Source organism: Penicillium coprophilum (genome assembly GCF_028826855.1).
Source record: "Penicillium coprophilum strain IBT 35676 chromosome Unknown utg000004l_segment0_segment0, whole genome shotgun sequence".
In the NCBI taxonomy this organism is placed as follows: domain Eukaryota; kingdom Fungi; phylum Ascomycota; class Eurotiomycetes; order Eurotiales; family Aspergillaceae; genus Penicillium; species Penicillium coprophilum.
Genome location: NW_026622723.1, coordinates 1,676,134 through 1,690,172, shown reverse-complemented (window position 1 = coordinate 1,690,172; position 14,039 = coordinate 1,676,134). Strand labels below are relative to the sequence as shown.

The 14,039-nt window shown below is 49.1% G+C and overlaps 5 protein-coding genes across 5 annotated transcripts; 2 read left to right on the top strand and 3 right to left on the bottom strand.

Moving 5' to 3' along the window:
* Positions 1–59: 59 nt before the first annotated feature.
* Positions 60–1,788, bottom strand: N7500_005056 (putative extracellular threonine rich protein; the record flags this gene model as incomplete). The annotated part of the gene is made up of 2 exons (XM_056676201.1): positions 60–1,016; positions 1,060–1,788. 2 exons carry the CDS (start codon positions 1,786–1,788, stop codon positions 60–62), a joined length of 1,686 nt encoding a protein of 561 aa, XP_056531201.1.
* A 909-nt stretch (positions 1,789–2,697) lies between these two features.
* On the bottom strand, positions 2,698–4,241 carry N7500_005055 (MCT family MFS transporter; the record flags this gene model as incomplete). The annotated part of the gene is made up of 2 exons (XM_056676200.1): positions 2,698–2,863; positions 2,929–4,241. The coding sequence occupies 2 exons, from the start codon at positions 4,239–4,241 to the stop codon at positions 2,698–2,700; spliced, it is 1,479 nt and encodes a 492-aa protein (XP_056531200.1).
* A 1,746-nt stretch (positions 4,242–5,987) lies between these two features.
* Positions 5,988–7,705, bottom strand: N7500_005054 (fungal specific transcription factor domain-containing protein; the record flags this gene model as incomplete). The annotated part of the gene is made up of 5 exons (XM_056676199.1): positions 5,988–6,345; positions 6,400–6,635; positions 6,695–6,791; positions 6,845–7,586; positions 7,642–7,705. 5 exons carry the CDS (start codon positions 7,703–7,705, stop codon positions 5,988–5,990), a joined length of 1,497 nt encoding a protein of 498 aa, XP_056531199.1.
* A 323-nt stretch (positions 7,706–8,028) lies between these two features.
* On the top strand, positions 8,029–9,036 carry N7500_005053 (putative short-chain dehydrogenase/reductase; the record flags this gene model as incomplete). The annotated part of the gene is made up of 1 exon (XM_056676198.1): positions 8,029–9,036. The coding sequence occupies one exon, from the start codon at positions 8,029–8,031 to the stop codon at positions 9,034–9,036; it is 1,008 nt and encodes a 335-aa protein (XP_056531198.1).
* Positions 9,037–10,552: 1,516 nt separating this feature from the next.
* Positions 10,553–12,314, top strand: sxa2 (putative pheromone processing carboxypeptidase (Sxa2); the record flags this gene model as incomplete). Its single annotated transcript, XM_056676197.1, has 4 exons — positions 10,553–10,754; positions 10,806–11,088; positions 11,139–11,365; positions 11,422–12,314. 4 exons carry the CDS (start codon positions 10,553–10,555, stop codon positions 12,312–12,314), a joined length of 1,605 nt encoding a protein of 534 aa, XP_056531197.1.
* Between the last annotated feature and the right edge of the window lie 1,725 nt (positions 12,315–14,039).

Sequence of the window (14,039 nt, the reverse complement as noted above, 5' to 3'; positions counted from 1 at the left end):
TATCAAGGAACAACCAACCAAGACCTCAAGTCTACTCTTCCACAGATCAACCAAACAACCTAAACACGATTGCGTCCACGATGAAAGCGGGGCAGGAAAGCAGGCGCAGGCTCGGTGGCAGTCTCTGTCACAACACGGGTGAGGTTTACTGCACTGGTCGTGGTATTCGAGATGATAGTCGAATTAGTGAAGTGGGCTGTAGCCGTCGTGTTGCTAAATATCTGTCGGCGAACAACATCAGGGTTGATAATTGCTCGTGGGGTGACACGCGAACCCGGCGTTGAGGGAGATACAACTGGAGGTGTTGACGTAGGCAAAGTCACGAGGGTGGCTGGTGTTGTGGGTGATCCTGTAATGATGGTACGCTGTCTCGTGCTGCTCGGTACGAGCGGCGTCGATGTTCGGGTCTGAGTCAAGGTCTGGGTCTGGGTATTGGTTTGGGTTCTGGTGGATGAGGCTGTTACGCTACTGCCACTTGAGGATACTACGCTTGAGGTAGTTCCTGGGGCTGTCGCAGTGCTAGGTGGGGGGCCTGCTCCAGATGTAGTCCCCGGGGCTGTTGTGGTGCCAGCTGGGGGGACTCCGCCACCTCCCGCACCACCTCCGCCAGCACCTCCGCCAGCGCCTCCACTGGGACCTCCCCCGGGGCCTCCTCCTCCAGCACCTCCTCCAGTAGGGCAAGGACAGCACTCTGTTCCCGGGCCCAAGCCCGCCCCAGATGTGACAGTGACAGTGGCAGTGCTCACTATGACGGCAGGACAAGTGACCGTTACTGGGACGACGGTGGTCTCCTTAGATGTGGAAGGAGGAGGGCAGATCGGTGGTCCTGCAGTGGTGAGGGGTGGGGGAGGAGGGCAAATCGGTGGTCCTGCAGTGGTGGGGGGTGGGGAAGGAGGTACACTACCGCCACCAGTGGGAGATGTGTGGCTGGTTCCTGGCTCAGTAGTAGAGGTAGGAGGCTGAACAGTGTTAGCAGTTGTAGCGACTACTTCAGGGGAGACGGCTGGGGAATTCCACTAGGAGAGAATGGCTGAGTGGTTTGGCTGGGGGACGACTAACATTGCTGGTAGTTGGAGCAGGTCCTGTTATTGAGCTAGTAGTACCTCCGCCGCCAGTGGGTGAAGTACCGACTTGAGTACCAGGGTGAGTAAGAAGAGTGCTTCCAGAAAATGAGGCTGTGGTTTGCTTACCTCCGCCGCCGGGGACTGTACCAGGCACTGTAGTCTCACCTCCTCCGCCAGGGACCGTGGTACCGCCTCCGCCGCCAGGGACTGTGCCAGGGACTGTAGTACCACCTCCGCCGCCAGGGACCGTAGTACCACCTCCACCGCCAGGGACTGTGCCACCTCCACCGCCTGGAACTGTACCACCTCCACCGCCAGGGACCGTAGTACCGCCTCCGCCGCCAGGGACTGTGCCAGGGACTGTAGTACCACCTCCGCCGCCAGGGACCGTAGTACCACCTCCGCCGCCTGGAACTGTACCACCTCCACCGCCAGGGACCGTAGTACCGCCTCCGCCGCCAGGGACTGTACCACCACCTCCACCTCCTGGAGTGGTCTCAGGCTTTGGAGGAGCATGTGTCGTAGCTAACTCCTCGGTCAAAACAGAAAGCAGCGAGCTCTCAAGATCAGGATGGTTGTGGCGCTCCTGCAAACCAAAGTTACGCTCTTCTCGACGACGATCCTCAAGGCCAGGCTGCTCTAATGCCACATCTGGGACAGCCAGGACACTCTGCAAGAGAGTCCAGGAGCAGGCCAGTAGAATCAAACACCTTCTGGTAGACATGATTCCAACCAACCCAAGCATGTGCAGGGCGATTGAGAAAATGTGGCCGATTAGGGGAGGACAGGGGCCAATGCAAGTTCGCTGGTAGTTCCGGGTGGCTTCGAAGTGACGAAGGAGCTAATATAGAGGACACTTCTAGGTTCTGGATTCCTTAGCAAGTTTAGCAATGAAGCAAATGCCCACAAGACGAAATCGAGACGATAGCAAGGAAAGCAATGTCCCGGGTGAAAAGGACGTTAGGAGAGGGATGCGAGCATAGCGTCGTATATGTAGTGAGGGCCTAGACAATTCAATGGTGATGGATTGATGAACACTCGATGTCATCACAGCGAGAAGATTGGCCAGGGGTGATGTCGATGTTTGTTTTTTGCTTAAGCTTTCGTTGTTCTTATAGATTCCGTGGTAGGTTCTACATGTGCTCCTATTGGAATTCATTCCCAATGCTGAAATCCATGGCTGGATAAGGTACAAAGACATCATTGTGACTAGACCTTTACATAGATCCGGTGCCTGTCGGATATCTTATGCGACATGTTCTGCCCTGTTCAGCCCTGCCCAGAGGGGACCTGAACCTGAGTTACCAGCACCTCCATGCGTTTGATATTGCCTCCATGGCGGCAAATCTTTATATTTTACAACTGCCAGTTCGACAGCAAACTTCATTAGTACAGCTAAAAGGTCAAACTGACTATGTCGGAAACGTTATCCGATCTGGTGGTTCTAATCACAAATTGATAAGTAGAGACATTAATAGCAGCTATGTATAACAAAACACTCTTGTCATGGACGCCAAATAGAAAATGCAAGTTGAGGAGGAAAATCCTTTCTATCTGCTTTTTGAAATCGTGAAATCGTGTTGAAATTGCCAGACCAACCAGCGTCGGAATCCCGAATACGAACGAAAGAAAATTAATAGATCGCGAGAGGGTGACGCCAGCCAACTTGAATAACCTTTACGGCGGTACAGCATGCGAGACCGGCTGCATAGCAACAGACAGTAAATGTGATCAGGCCCCAGTAGGATCCATTGCAACGTGCCAGGATCTCACCTGCGATAGGGATTCCGGTGAGAGTGCTAGTGGCAAAAGTATGTCAGCTATGGATGCGCAGGTGACATCACAAAGGGGGGAAAACACTCACCCAAAGCTCACTATGGTATAGGCAGTTGCGTAATATCGGCCGTAGTTTTCAGTTTTGCAGAGTTGACCAACACACACTGGTGTCAAGCTGATATTGCTGCCGCTTGAGAATCCGAAAATGACAGCATAGACGACCAGCAGAGCCAGACTATCTCCAGCAGGAAGCCACAGGCAGGCGTTGCACAGCACGCAGAGCGCTACCGTCGCGATCAGAGTGTTGAAGCGACCAAGGAAATCGGCAAAGAAGCCAGGCAACCATCGCCCAAAGAATGAGCCGGCATTCAAGATGGCAATGATCTGGTACGAGAACTTGGAAGAAAATCCATGGTCGAGGGCGTAGGAGGAGATATAGCTGATTGGCACGAAAAGACCCCACTCGATGAAGAAGACGCTGGCGGTGGTCAGCACGAATCGCGGGTCTCGGAAGATGCGGAAGTCAGGAAGCACGTTCTCTTTGGAGAATGGCTTCTGCGGGAGTCGGGATCTAATCAAGAGATTCGCAATTGATAGCGTAACGAGGCAGATCAACGCGACAACCCGAGTGGCCCAGGCCCAGCCAATCTTGGGGAAGAGAGCTTCTAGAACGAGGGGGAAAACAATGCCTCCGGCAGAGCCACCAGTGGCAGCAATTCCAGTTGCGAGTCCACGTTTCTCATAGAAATAGTGGCCGATCGCCGAGATCGCCGGTGTGAAAATGAGGGACGCTCCCACTCCACCCAGTACACCGATTACCAGCATAAAGTGCCAGTATTCAGTGCAGAAGCCAATGAGGATCATCATGGCCATTTCAAGTACGGAACCCGCAAAGATCAGAAGACGTGGGCCTCGAGCGTCGAAGATCGGACCAATTTGCACTCCACAAAAGAAAGTAAGAAAGGCAAACATTCCAAAAATCCATCCATTGGTTCCTGAGCTGTATTCTTTCAGTTGATGGGTCTGGATGTAAGCTTGGAATGTGCCAATGGTGTTGACCAGGCCCAGCGATCCAAAGAGACCGAGGAAGCTACCAAGCACTACCAGCCAGGCTTCAAGACCCCCCTCGGGATAGGTGTTCCCATCGGCATCCGTGGTCACTCGGCTAATGGGGTCCCTTCTTGTTGATCTTTGGGACGGTGCCAGAGTAGATGCTGTCCGATATACATCCTCTGGGCTGGGTTCTTCCTCTGGTGCAGCTTCGGTATCAATCCTCCCCTTGACCGTTTGAACGGTGGTCTTCTCGTCAAATGCAGTGGTGCTAGGGGCTGTGGTGCTCTGGGTATTCATATCAAATGCATAATTGGTCTTGCTGCTGGCAGACCCGGCGTTGGTAGACATTCTATGTGGAAGGAGCTATATTCTCCACTTGCATCAGGGAGACCCTAGATTGCTCAGATTGAGGATTTATAGAGATTTTTGGAGAAGAGTTTCATATTAGCAATCAAAACTTCCAGAGTCATATGCAAGAGTGGCCGAGAATTTTCGGGCGGAATTATTCTCATTGGTGTTTTAAGTGACTATGTAATAGTCACTTTAGTCACTTAGGCAGTGAAAATTTCGCAGCCCGTGATCATTGGGTAGGAAGGTGGATCTATGTCCAGGTCCGGACCCGAACACCTTGGGGATATGCTTTGGTCTATACTGCAACATATTGTTTTATTAGAATTCCAGAGCTATATGAGTTTTTTTAAAAATGAAGCATACAGTGGAAATTACTATCAGTTCTGTCTTAGTACGCAATCATGTAGAATGTTCATCTGTACTTGCCTTATTGATCCACGTGGGTTTACATGATATAATTCAACGTATTTGTCGGCTATAGCTCTGCAGTTCAGCAACGTGGGCAGAATCCGAACTTCCGAATTTCCGACCTCCGTGAGACTAATGGACTACCCGAAGCATGCCCGAGCGCACGTATTGTATCACATCCGGGCATCGCATGAACCATTCGTATGTAGACATGAATCAGCTTATATTTAGTTACTCAATACTAACCTTTCCAGAGACGAGGTGTGTGGAATGCATTTACGGAGGATATCAAACCCATCAAACTATATATGAAATCGGACGAAATCAGATGCGGGTAGAAATATATATATATATATGATACAATAACAATCGTGTTTTTTTTTAAAAGCAGTATCGCCTATTGAATTGACGTACATCTGTGTAACGTCTCAGGTCCTGGAATTTAGGAAGTTAGAAAGAGTGAATATATCCAATGATTAAAATGAAAACTTGAAAGTTCTACATTGGGATTGTGCAAGTCAATGTACATACAGAAATTCTGTCTAAGTTCATTTATTATTAAACGGATGCCACTTCCATCAAATTGGGCTTGTGGTTTAGTGGTATAATACTCCCTTAGCATGGGAGTGGTCCAGGGTTCGATTCCCTGCAAGTCCATTTCTTTTTTGTTTCTTTTTGGTTCCTATTAGCTTTTTTTTACTAAGCTGTAAATTACATCAATTTCAAATACATCAGGCCTCTTCCCCCTTGAGACCAAGTGCAGCATAATCAGTAAATCTCATACTCCACCCTCGTCGGCGGAAATAAAGCCCGTCTAGAGAAAGTAAGTTTCCCTGATCAACCAATTATCTTCAGGCTAGCGACCACGAAGCACGCTGAAAAGCTTGGTATGCCCAGGATCTATACCGTAGAGCCGCGAGAAGCCATGCTCAGGTACTCCGCACAATAAGTGCCTTTATGATTATCGGACCTTAGGTATGTATACGTGTATGTACCAAGTTTCAGCCTTCAGGCCGCGGATGCAAACTTTCAGACCATGTTGCCGTTTTATATGGGCGCTCAGTATCTTATCTCCCAGTACAGGGTGACACCTAGTGACCACCCGCGCTGAAATATACGTAGAAAGTATTTAGATGCTAATCTTCTCCAAAAGGAAGCCAGTTACACAAAGACGGGAGTGAGAAGTGACCGGTGGGATGGAAGCAGAAATGGGCGCCTATGTCGAGTTTACTTGCCACCGGGAGTCGTCTATTCCGCTCAGTCGATGGCCTGAGTAAAGATTGCGATAGATAGTTTGAACTGTTCAAAATTGAATGGAATATATAGATCACAAGCTCACGCCTTCATATTGATAGCCTCCTGGGCCTCCAATAGCTGCAGATAAACACCCGCAACATTCCACCTTACATCAATACTCATGAACCTCTCGCGTAAGCTCCTCACCACTTCAAGGCCATGCGCTGATTTACTGCCGATCCGCATATGGGCGCCACAGATACGATAGGCAAAATACAGACCCCACGGAGACATGTCTTCTGGATCCCGACCCAAGAAGCATTTTCGCTCGATTAGATTTGCGCTAATACGCTCCGTGATTTGCTGGAGGATGAACCTCGCTCGCCGTGAATGATGGGTTTCGGTTTCTTGGACTGTATCGGATAACAACCAGGGTGTGTGTAGGGCAACCAGGGCACTAAGTTTGGTGTGAAAGTCTGCACCAGATAAGGGCGACTCTTTTAGTACTTACCTATACACGAAAGTGATCTGATCATAGTCCGGGCAATCAATATTCAATGCCGCGGCTAACATTGACTGCAGGGTACGATCGAGCTGTATCCCAACATCATCTTCCCCGGTGAAGTCGGTTGAGAGGTGATGTAGAACTTGGCCCAATAACCTGGCGGCTTGACACAGCAGAGCAAATTTACTCATATGTCCCGTCATTGGAGACGAGAGAGTCGAGAACATATCGGGTTTGAGGGTCTAATCTTAAGATCAGCACCTAAAAGCCAAAGATCATTAAATATTACCAATTAACATACCCCCTGGTCCCAGGCAGCATCATCTGCCGGTAAAAAGTCATCCAATTTTGGATCTGCAGTCGCAAAGGGCCGTCCCGGGCAGCCGATGCTCACAAAGCTTTTGGGTTGTTAGTATTTGAAATAAAAGATCCACGGTGGACAGCGACGAACCGGTCTAGAATGACAATAGCCCACCAGACTCTCCGTCGCTCCTCAACCTCCACCAAAGTGAGCACCCTCCGACTCGGCACAGTGCGACTGACATTTATACCCAAGGCATAGGCATATCTCGCACAGGTCCCGATTGACAAAAATGCACCAGGGTAGATCCCGTGTCCTAGCTCATAAAGAGCAACAAGAACTCCAGCTTGCAGTACTAAAGTAGAGAAACACCCCTCCACGTTTAAATAAAAATGTTTAGTTGAGTTATACAAGGCTGTCCGGGGACTACGCGAACCAGCCGGCGGGAAGGTAGTGATGAGCTTCTGTGCCAATAAAAGAAGAGCAACATCGGGTCGCGAGCGAAATGAGGGCTGTAGGTATAAATCATAGAAGCGCTTTTTCGAGATGAAGGGCATCCATTGATGAACATGCTCGAAAAACCGCGTTGCCGTGAGTTGGATTTCATCCAAATCGCCTAGTAGTTGTAGAATACATTGCGGGACAGTCCCTGTCGCAGGTGAGGTCTCTACTAAGCTGTGCTGTAGCAGAGCCGGATCGAGAAACAAGACAGTTGGAAAGTCAATAGTCCGAACATCTGTTTGCTCTTCAAGAAGAGAGGGGTCCCATCCTCGCTCCAGGCTTGAAGTGGTGGCTGAGTGACTAGGCGCATCTACTCTCCAATACTCGCAATTTCGATTACGTCTGCGTTGGCCCGCGTTAGCTCTGCCACTACGGTAATCATTCGTGCTTACTTAGCACAGAGTGAGCATCTGGGGAGTGCCTTGTCGCATTTCCTCTTGCGAGACCTGCAGGACTGGCAGGACTGGGGGGGGCTACGTCGAGGCTGGATTCATGACTAGAGGTCTGCATGTTGAAGGTGAACGGTGGGCAGAGTACGGTCTCTGCGGGAGTTGACGGCCGCAGAAAGGGGAGACTAAGGGGAAAGATGACCGCAAAATGCGGGATGTGTATGACCGGGGAACATAGGGCGGAGATGACCGGATCATTTGCGACCGCATTTGCGGCCGCATCAACGGCCGCAGACTGCGCACATGGACCAGCCCGGGGCCATGGACGGAAAAATTGGAGGCCGAACTATACAAAGAATGGACTCACATAAATAGCCACAGTCGTCGCTTCATCCAAGTCATCATAGCTTGATACTTATCTGAAAGTCTTCTTTGCTTCTCAACATGGGCTCGCCAAGCCCCTACGCTGCCGCGCATCTCGACCCCCAAGGCGCCGGAGATGCACGACCAACCGCCCTTCAAATTATCAAAGATGAGGGCGCCGAAGGAAAGCTGGCCGACAAGGTCATTGTCATCCTTGGAGCCACATCAGGTATTGGTCTCGAGACAGCTCGTGCCTTAAAGACCACCGGGTCCACACTGTTCCTCACGGCCCGCAACCGGTCTAAGGCTGAGAAGAACCTCGCGGAGATCCTAGAACCCGGCCGAGTCTCGCTTATCGACTTGGATCTGGACTCATTTGCGAGTATTCGTGTTGGAGCCAAAGAAATCCTCGCTGCATCCAAGGGCCAGGTCAACATTCTTATCAACGGCGCGGGTGTTATGGGCATCCGGAATCGCACGCTCACTGAAGATAATATTGAGGCGCAACTCTCTGGCAACTATATGGGATTTTTCCTCCTCTTTCAGCTTCTGAAGGAAGCTTTGCTAGCTAGTGTGACTCCCGAGCTCAATTCGCGAGTCGTGGTCGTGGCTTCATCTGCCCACCGAGCTGGCACTCTCCCAAGTAGCGACAACTACAACTTCGAACAGAGTGAATATAACCAAGAAACCGCATATAACAACGCTAAGCTTGCTGCGGTATATTCGGCCAACACCATTGATCGGTTATATGGTTCCCAGGGACTACATGCCACCAGTCTCCACCCCGGCGCGATCAACACTAATATATCCCGCAATATGCCTCCGGAGTTTCTAGAGGCTATTATGACCAACCCCTACATCCTAAAGATTTTGAAGTCTCCCCAGCAGGGAGCGGCTACCACGGTGTGGGCGGCCGTGGGCAAGGAGTGGGAGGCAAAGGGTGGTAAGTATCTCGAGGACTGCAAGAAAGCGGACCGTGGTGAGGACGATGGCCAAACCTTCGGCGTCGGATGGGTGAAGCAAACATATAACCCTGAGGAGGAGAATCGTCTGTGGAAGGATTCCCTTAAGATAGTCGGACTGGAGTGAAGTGATCATTGTTCACGCGTTGATAAATGCTATCATGATAGCGCTCAAGAGAGCTAGTATAGCAATGCGATCTATGCACAAGTGGACTCGATTTCTAGTATTTCGATGTTTTCTTCGTTCTTTTCAACAATTATTTGCCCTTGTTGTTCGCTATGCGTCATGACTCTCAGCGTGGATAGCCGGTCCGCACCCAAACATCCTTGATAGCTGTCGAGGGCGGTAGAGGGGAGAGTACGCCCTGACTCCTGACTCACTGCGCACCAGGTGATCGCGGTTCAGTAGCGGGGTTCGACAGAGGAGCCAGTTCAAAGCACCATCACCCGTTAGAACTGGCCGGGGGATTTAAGAGTGTATACAACACCAGTCATAAGCGAAAGCCTACCTATTTGGGCCTGTTCATTCCCAAGAATAGCATCTGAGAGGGTCCAAGGTCAAAATTTGGACCCTCCTTGACGTCTTGGCGGTTCTCAATTGAGGGTGAATACCAGGTCCACCGCCTGTTCCGAATAGCATCACAAACGAGGTCAAGGACTGCAGTGATCAGATTCCTCAGTGAACGAGTTCAATGATTATGTAACACACGGGAGTGCCCAGTCTTGGTGAGCGAAAGGCGACAAAGGGTGAGCACCGAAGCAGAAGTGGAAAGCCAACTTATGCGACCTCAAACCCGTTATATATGTATGTTGAACCGTGATTATTCGGATAGCAATATTCCACATGCTGAATCTAGCTACGGAAGGAGATAGTCAGGGGCATGATTGCACGTGAGGTTTTCACCGGAGGACCGAGCAATAGGAACTGTGACATAAAATGAGTTATTAAGAGGATATCTCACCTATCAGACCGTTACAACCGCCATAGGCCGGTTATCCTTACCTTCCCATCAAGCGGGGCTGCCGCCTAATAATATGGAGGCCACGATGCTTAGCCGGGATAAGAAACACGACAGACCAATTGCGAGCTGCCCCCGCTTTTCATAACGGAGCTTGTTATCCCAAAAGGCGACAGATAACCGTCGATCTCACCGGAATCCGTCGCTCGTCCGTCACAGTGATACATGCGTACGGAGTACAAAGCGAATCTTTGCAATCATGTATGCCATCCAATTATCCTCTAAGTACACAACATCACGGAAAAAGACCATCGGGATGCACAGAGTTGACTATCGACAAAATGAAGTAGCGGCAAGATCTACAGCTCTGAAGCTGAGCTTTCCTTTCTGGGGCTGGCCCCGCCTGGGATGACGGCGAGGCCGGTATCAGTGGACAATTGCTATCGAACAAGGGGTTGTGGCGTAGAAGAAGCACCATCCGGCGCGAAGCTAAGGATTCCTTCCAATCATCCACTTGGAATAACTTAATCTGAATTTCGATTTAATTTAAATGGACTTACCGATCACACATTTAGGGGGTTATTGACCGGCCTTTCCGGGGCGTGTAGTATATAGCTGGGTCCTCTCCCTAGGGTCAACAAAAAAAAAATCCCACCTCTCTCGACCCATTGATACCGATCCAGGATGTTACTCAAATCCGTCCTGACATCTGCTCTCCTAGCCCTTTCACTGGGGTCGGATCTGGTGACTGCTTCCAAACACGGACGCTTTGCAGAGATAGCACGTGCACCACAGGAGAAGGCCAAACGGGCAGTTGAGGCTCGTAATAACCACAAGCATGAGAAATCACCCAAGGATTACCGTTTCCTGAACAAGAAGACTAAACGTGAGTGTCGAGTTATGTTATTCTTGGGTGCAAATCCTAACAGACTTATAGATTACCTCGTGGACTCCCTGCCGGATGTTCCATTTGACATCGGCGAGATGTATTCTGGTCTGGTACCAATCGATATGGATAATAGCTCCAGAGCGCTCTTTTTCATCTTCCAGCCTACCATCAACGAGCCTGTAGATGAAGTAACTATCTGGCTTAACGGAGGCCCTGGCTGCAGTTCGATGGAGAGTTTCTTGCAAGAGACTGGTCAATTCATATGGCAACCTGGTACTTTTGCCCCAGTGGAGAACCCTTATGCTTGGGTTAACCTGACCAATGTGCTGTGGTGAGTACTGATCATGCATAGAGACCCAAAAGCTTGCTAACATCCCGCAGGGTCGACCAGCCTGTCGGAACAGGCTACTCTATCGGCACCCCAACTGCTGTTTCACAAGAGGAGACAGCACAAGACTTTGTCAAGTTCTTCAAGAACTTCCAAAAGATTTTTGGAATCAAGAACTTCAAGATCTATGTCACTGGTGAGAGTTATGCTGGACGTTACGTGCCCTACATCTCAGCTGCGATGCTCGATGAAAAAGACAAAGAATATTTCGATCTAGATGGTGAGCCCTCGTGAATATTCAAAAGATCGAAATGCAAAATCTGACTATCTATCAAGGTGCGCTGGCATACGACCCATGCATTGGACAGTTTGACTATGTGCAGCAAGAAATTCCCGTTGTTCCCTTTGTCCAGAAAAACGCGAATCTGTTCAACTTCAACGAATCATTCATGGCGGAGCTCGACAAGAAGCACAAGTCCTGCGGATACGAGGAGTTTATTGACGAGTACCTCACTTTCCCGCCACCCGAAGCCCAGCCGCCCATGTTATTCAACTACACCTCAAACGCCGACTGTGATTTGTTTGATCTAGTTTACGACGAAGTATTCCACATCAACCCATGCTTCGACCTCTACGAGATCAATCTGATGTGCCCGCTCCTCTGGGACGTTCTGGCCTTCCCCACGTCGCTCGACTACCAACCAGCTGGAGCAACCGTCTACTTCGATCGCCCCGATGTTAAGAAAGCGCTACACGCACCCAAGCAGGCTTGGCACGGATGTTCTCTAGAGCCCGTGTTTGTGGGTGGCAGCGCCGGCCCGGAGCAAGAAGGCGATATTTCGGCGAACCCAATCGAGCATGTCCTGCCGCAGGTGATTGAGGCTACTAACCGCGTTCTCATTTCCAACGGTGACTTTGATATGGTTGTCATCACCAACGGCACGCTCCTAGCCATCCAGAATATGACCTGGAACGGCCATCTCGGCTTCCAGGAGAAGCCAAGCACTCCCATCGATATCAAAATGCGGGATCTCTTGTACGCCGATGTCTTTGCGGAAAATGGTGCCTCTGACCTCGATGGGCCTCAGGGTATCATGGGTGTTCAACATTATGAGCGTGGCCTGATGTGGGCTGAGACTTACCAGGCTGGTCATATGCAACCGCAGTACCAGCCTCGCGTGGCTTATCGTCACCTCCAATGGCTGCTCAGACGCACCGAGAAACTCTAGTTTCTGGTTTGTAAAGAAGGTGCCTCATATATACAGAATTTATAGCAAGACGATATGTATAGAAAATATAATGAATACGTTTGTGTATTTTATAGGACAAGTCGCCTGTGCATTACCCCGGAGTTTGGTGATGGGCTAACTATCTACGTGTATGTCTCCATGTATTTTGAGTTCTTGTGGGGTATAGCGTAGAGCTTTCGAGATCACGGTAGAAAATTTTCTATCATTTCCTATTTTCTTATTTATGATACCGCAGCCACCGGGAACGGGCTGTCGTTATGATTAACATATGCCTATTTGGCAATAGTATACCGGTTCAGTGGATGGAGCTTGTTGATGGCGGATTGAGGTATATCTTCCTATTTTTGCCAAGCGAAATCATGGTGTTTGAAATGTTGCTTGAGGTGAGAGTTTTGTAGCTTTGATATGATTGTCTAATATCTTGCCCGATTATGTCTTATGTCTTATGTTATCTTATGTCTTCTTATGTCTTATGTCTTCTCATGTCTTATGTATATTTTAGTCTTGCACATGGTATGACGCAATTAGACAATGCTGCAGAACAATTGCAGCAACGCCCTACCGGAGAAATCGCGCACAACCCTCCGGCTAGTGTAGACATCGTAAGCCGCTAATAAGTAGTGTGCTTCAGAGGTAGAGTGGAGCTCGATATTTGGTATGGTTTTAGTCAAGTCTAACGACACTGCCGGTGAAAGCTCGCAAATTATAATATACAACATACGTACTCTGGACTCCATTCTCTTACGAGTACGTCGCGAGCAATGCATCTTCTACGGAGGTAAAAATTGTTACAATCACATACGTAGCAAGACAGTATGCCGAGAGCTACCGAAACATAAAACAAGATTCGGTAGAGTTCATCACAGACTTTCCCGTTTCCTGATCAATATTGACTTTCCAAAGAAACAAATAGCCGAGTTACGTTTTGCAACATAGCCGAGACTCTCCACTGTGTAGAGTCTTGATAACAGCCAAGTGAAGTGGACCAGAAACGGCAAGTGGCCGTAATTTATCCGAGAACCGAATATCACATTAGTTATGATTGGCCACTCAGGGCGAATTCCCCTGTCCTGAATGCGGCGTCTCCGCCAGGATTGCTTTCAGACGTTAGTTCAACCCTCTATTCTTTTCTTCATTGTAAGTTAGCTTGTGATGCTATAGAGGATGGCTGTGATATATATCTATGTAGGGTTATATATATAAGAAAGACAAATTCTGGAATCTGGGAAATAGAGAAGGGCAAAATAGAGTGACGTTCAAAACAGTTTCTTGATCTCTGTATTTTGCCCCAAACAAGCGTAGCTGAGAGGGTAAAGTGCAAAAATTTTCCTGGTGGATCATCGAAGCCAATAGGGCCGCGGCTCCCCAAAGTCAAATTTGGTCATTATACGGAACTATTTCCGATATATATAATAGATATAATACATATGTTCTTTCTATAACAGATACTGATCTATGGACATATGAAACCGTGTGAGTTCTACATACGGAGGGCTAAATAGCGAAGAATATAGGGACCCTTGAGGCTGAATGGATTTGCCTTGGTGGCGTTCACCACCCTAGATCGAGAATTCGTTCAGCCACTGACCTCTAGCGATTTCTTTTAAGCTATTACCTGTGCTGCAAATGATTTAAATTACTCTCAACACTTTTATTAATATAATACATGGTACGATGTACACTCCGTATAGTGGAACCTGTTAT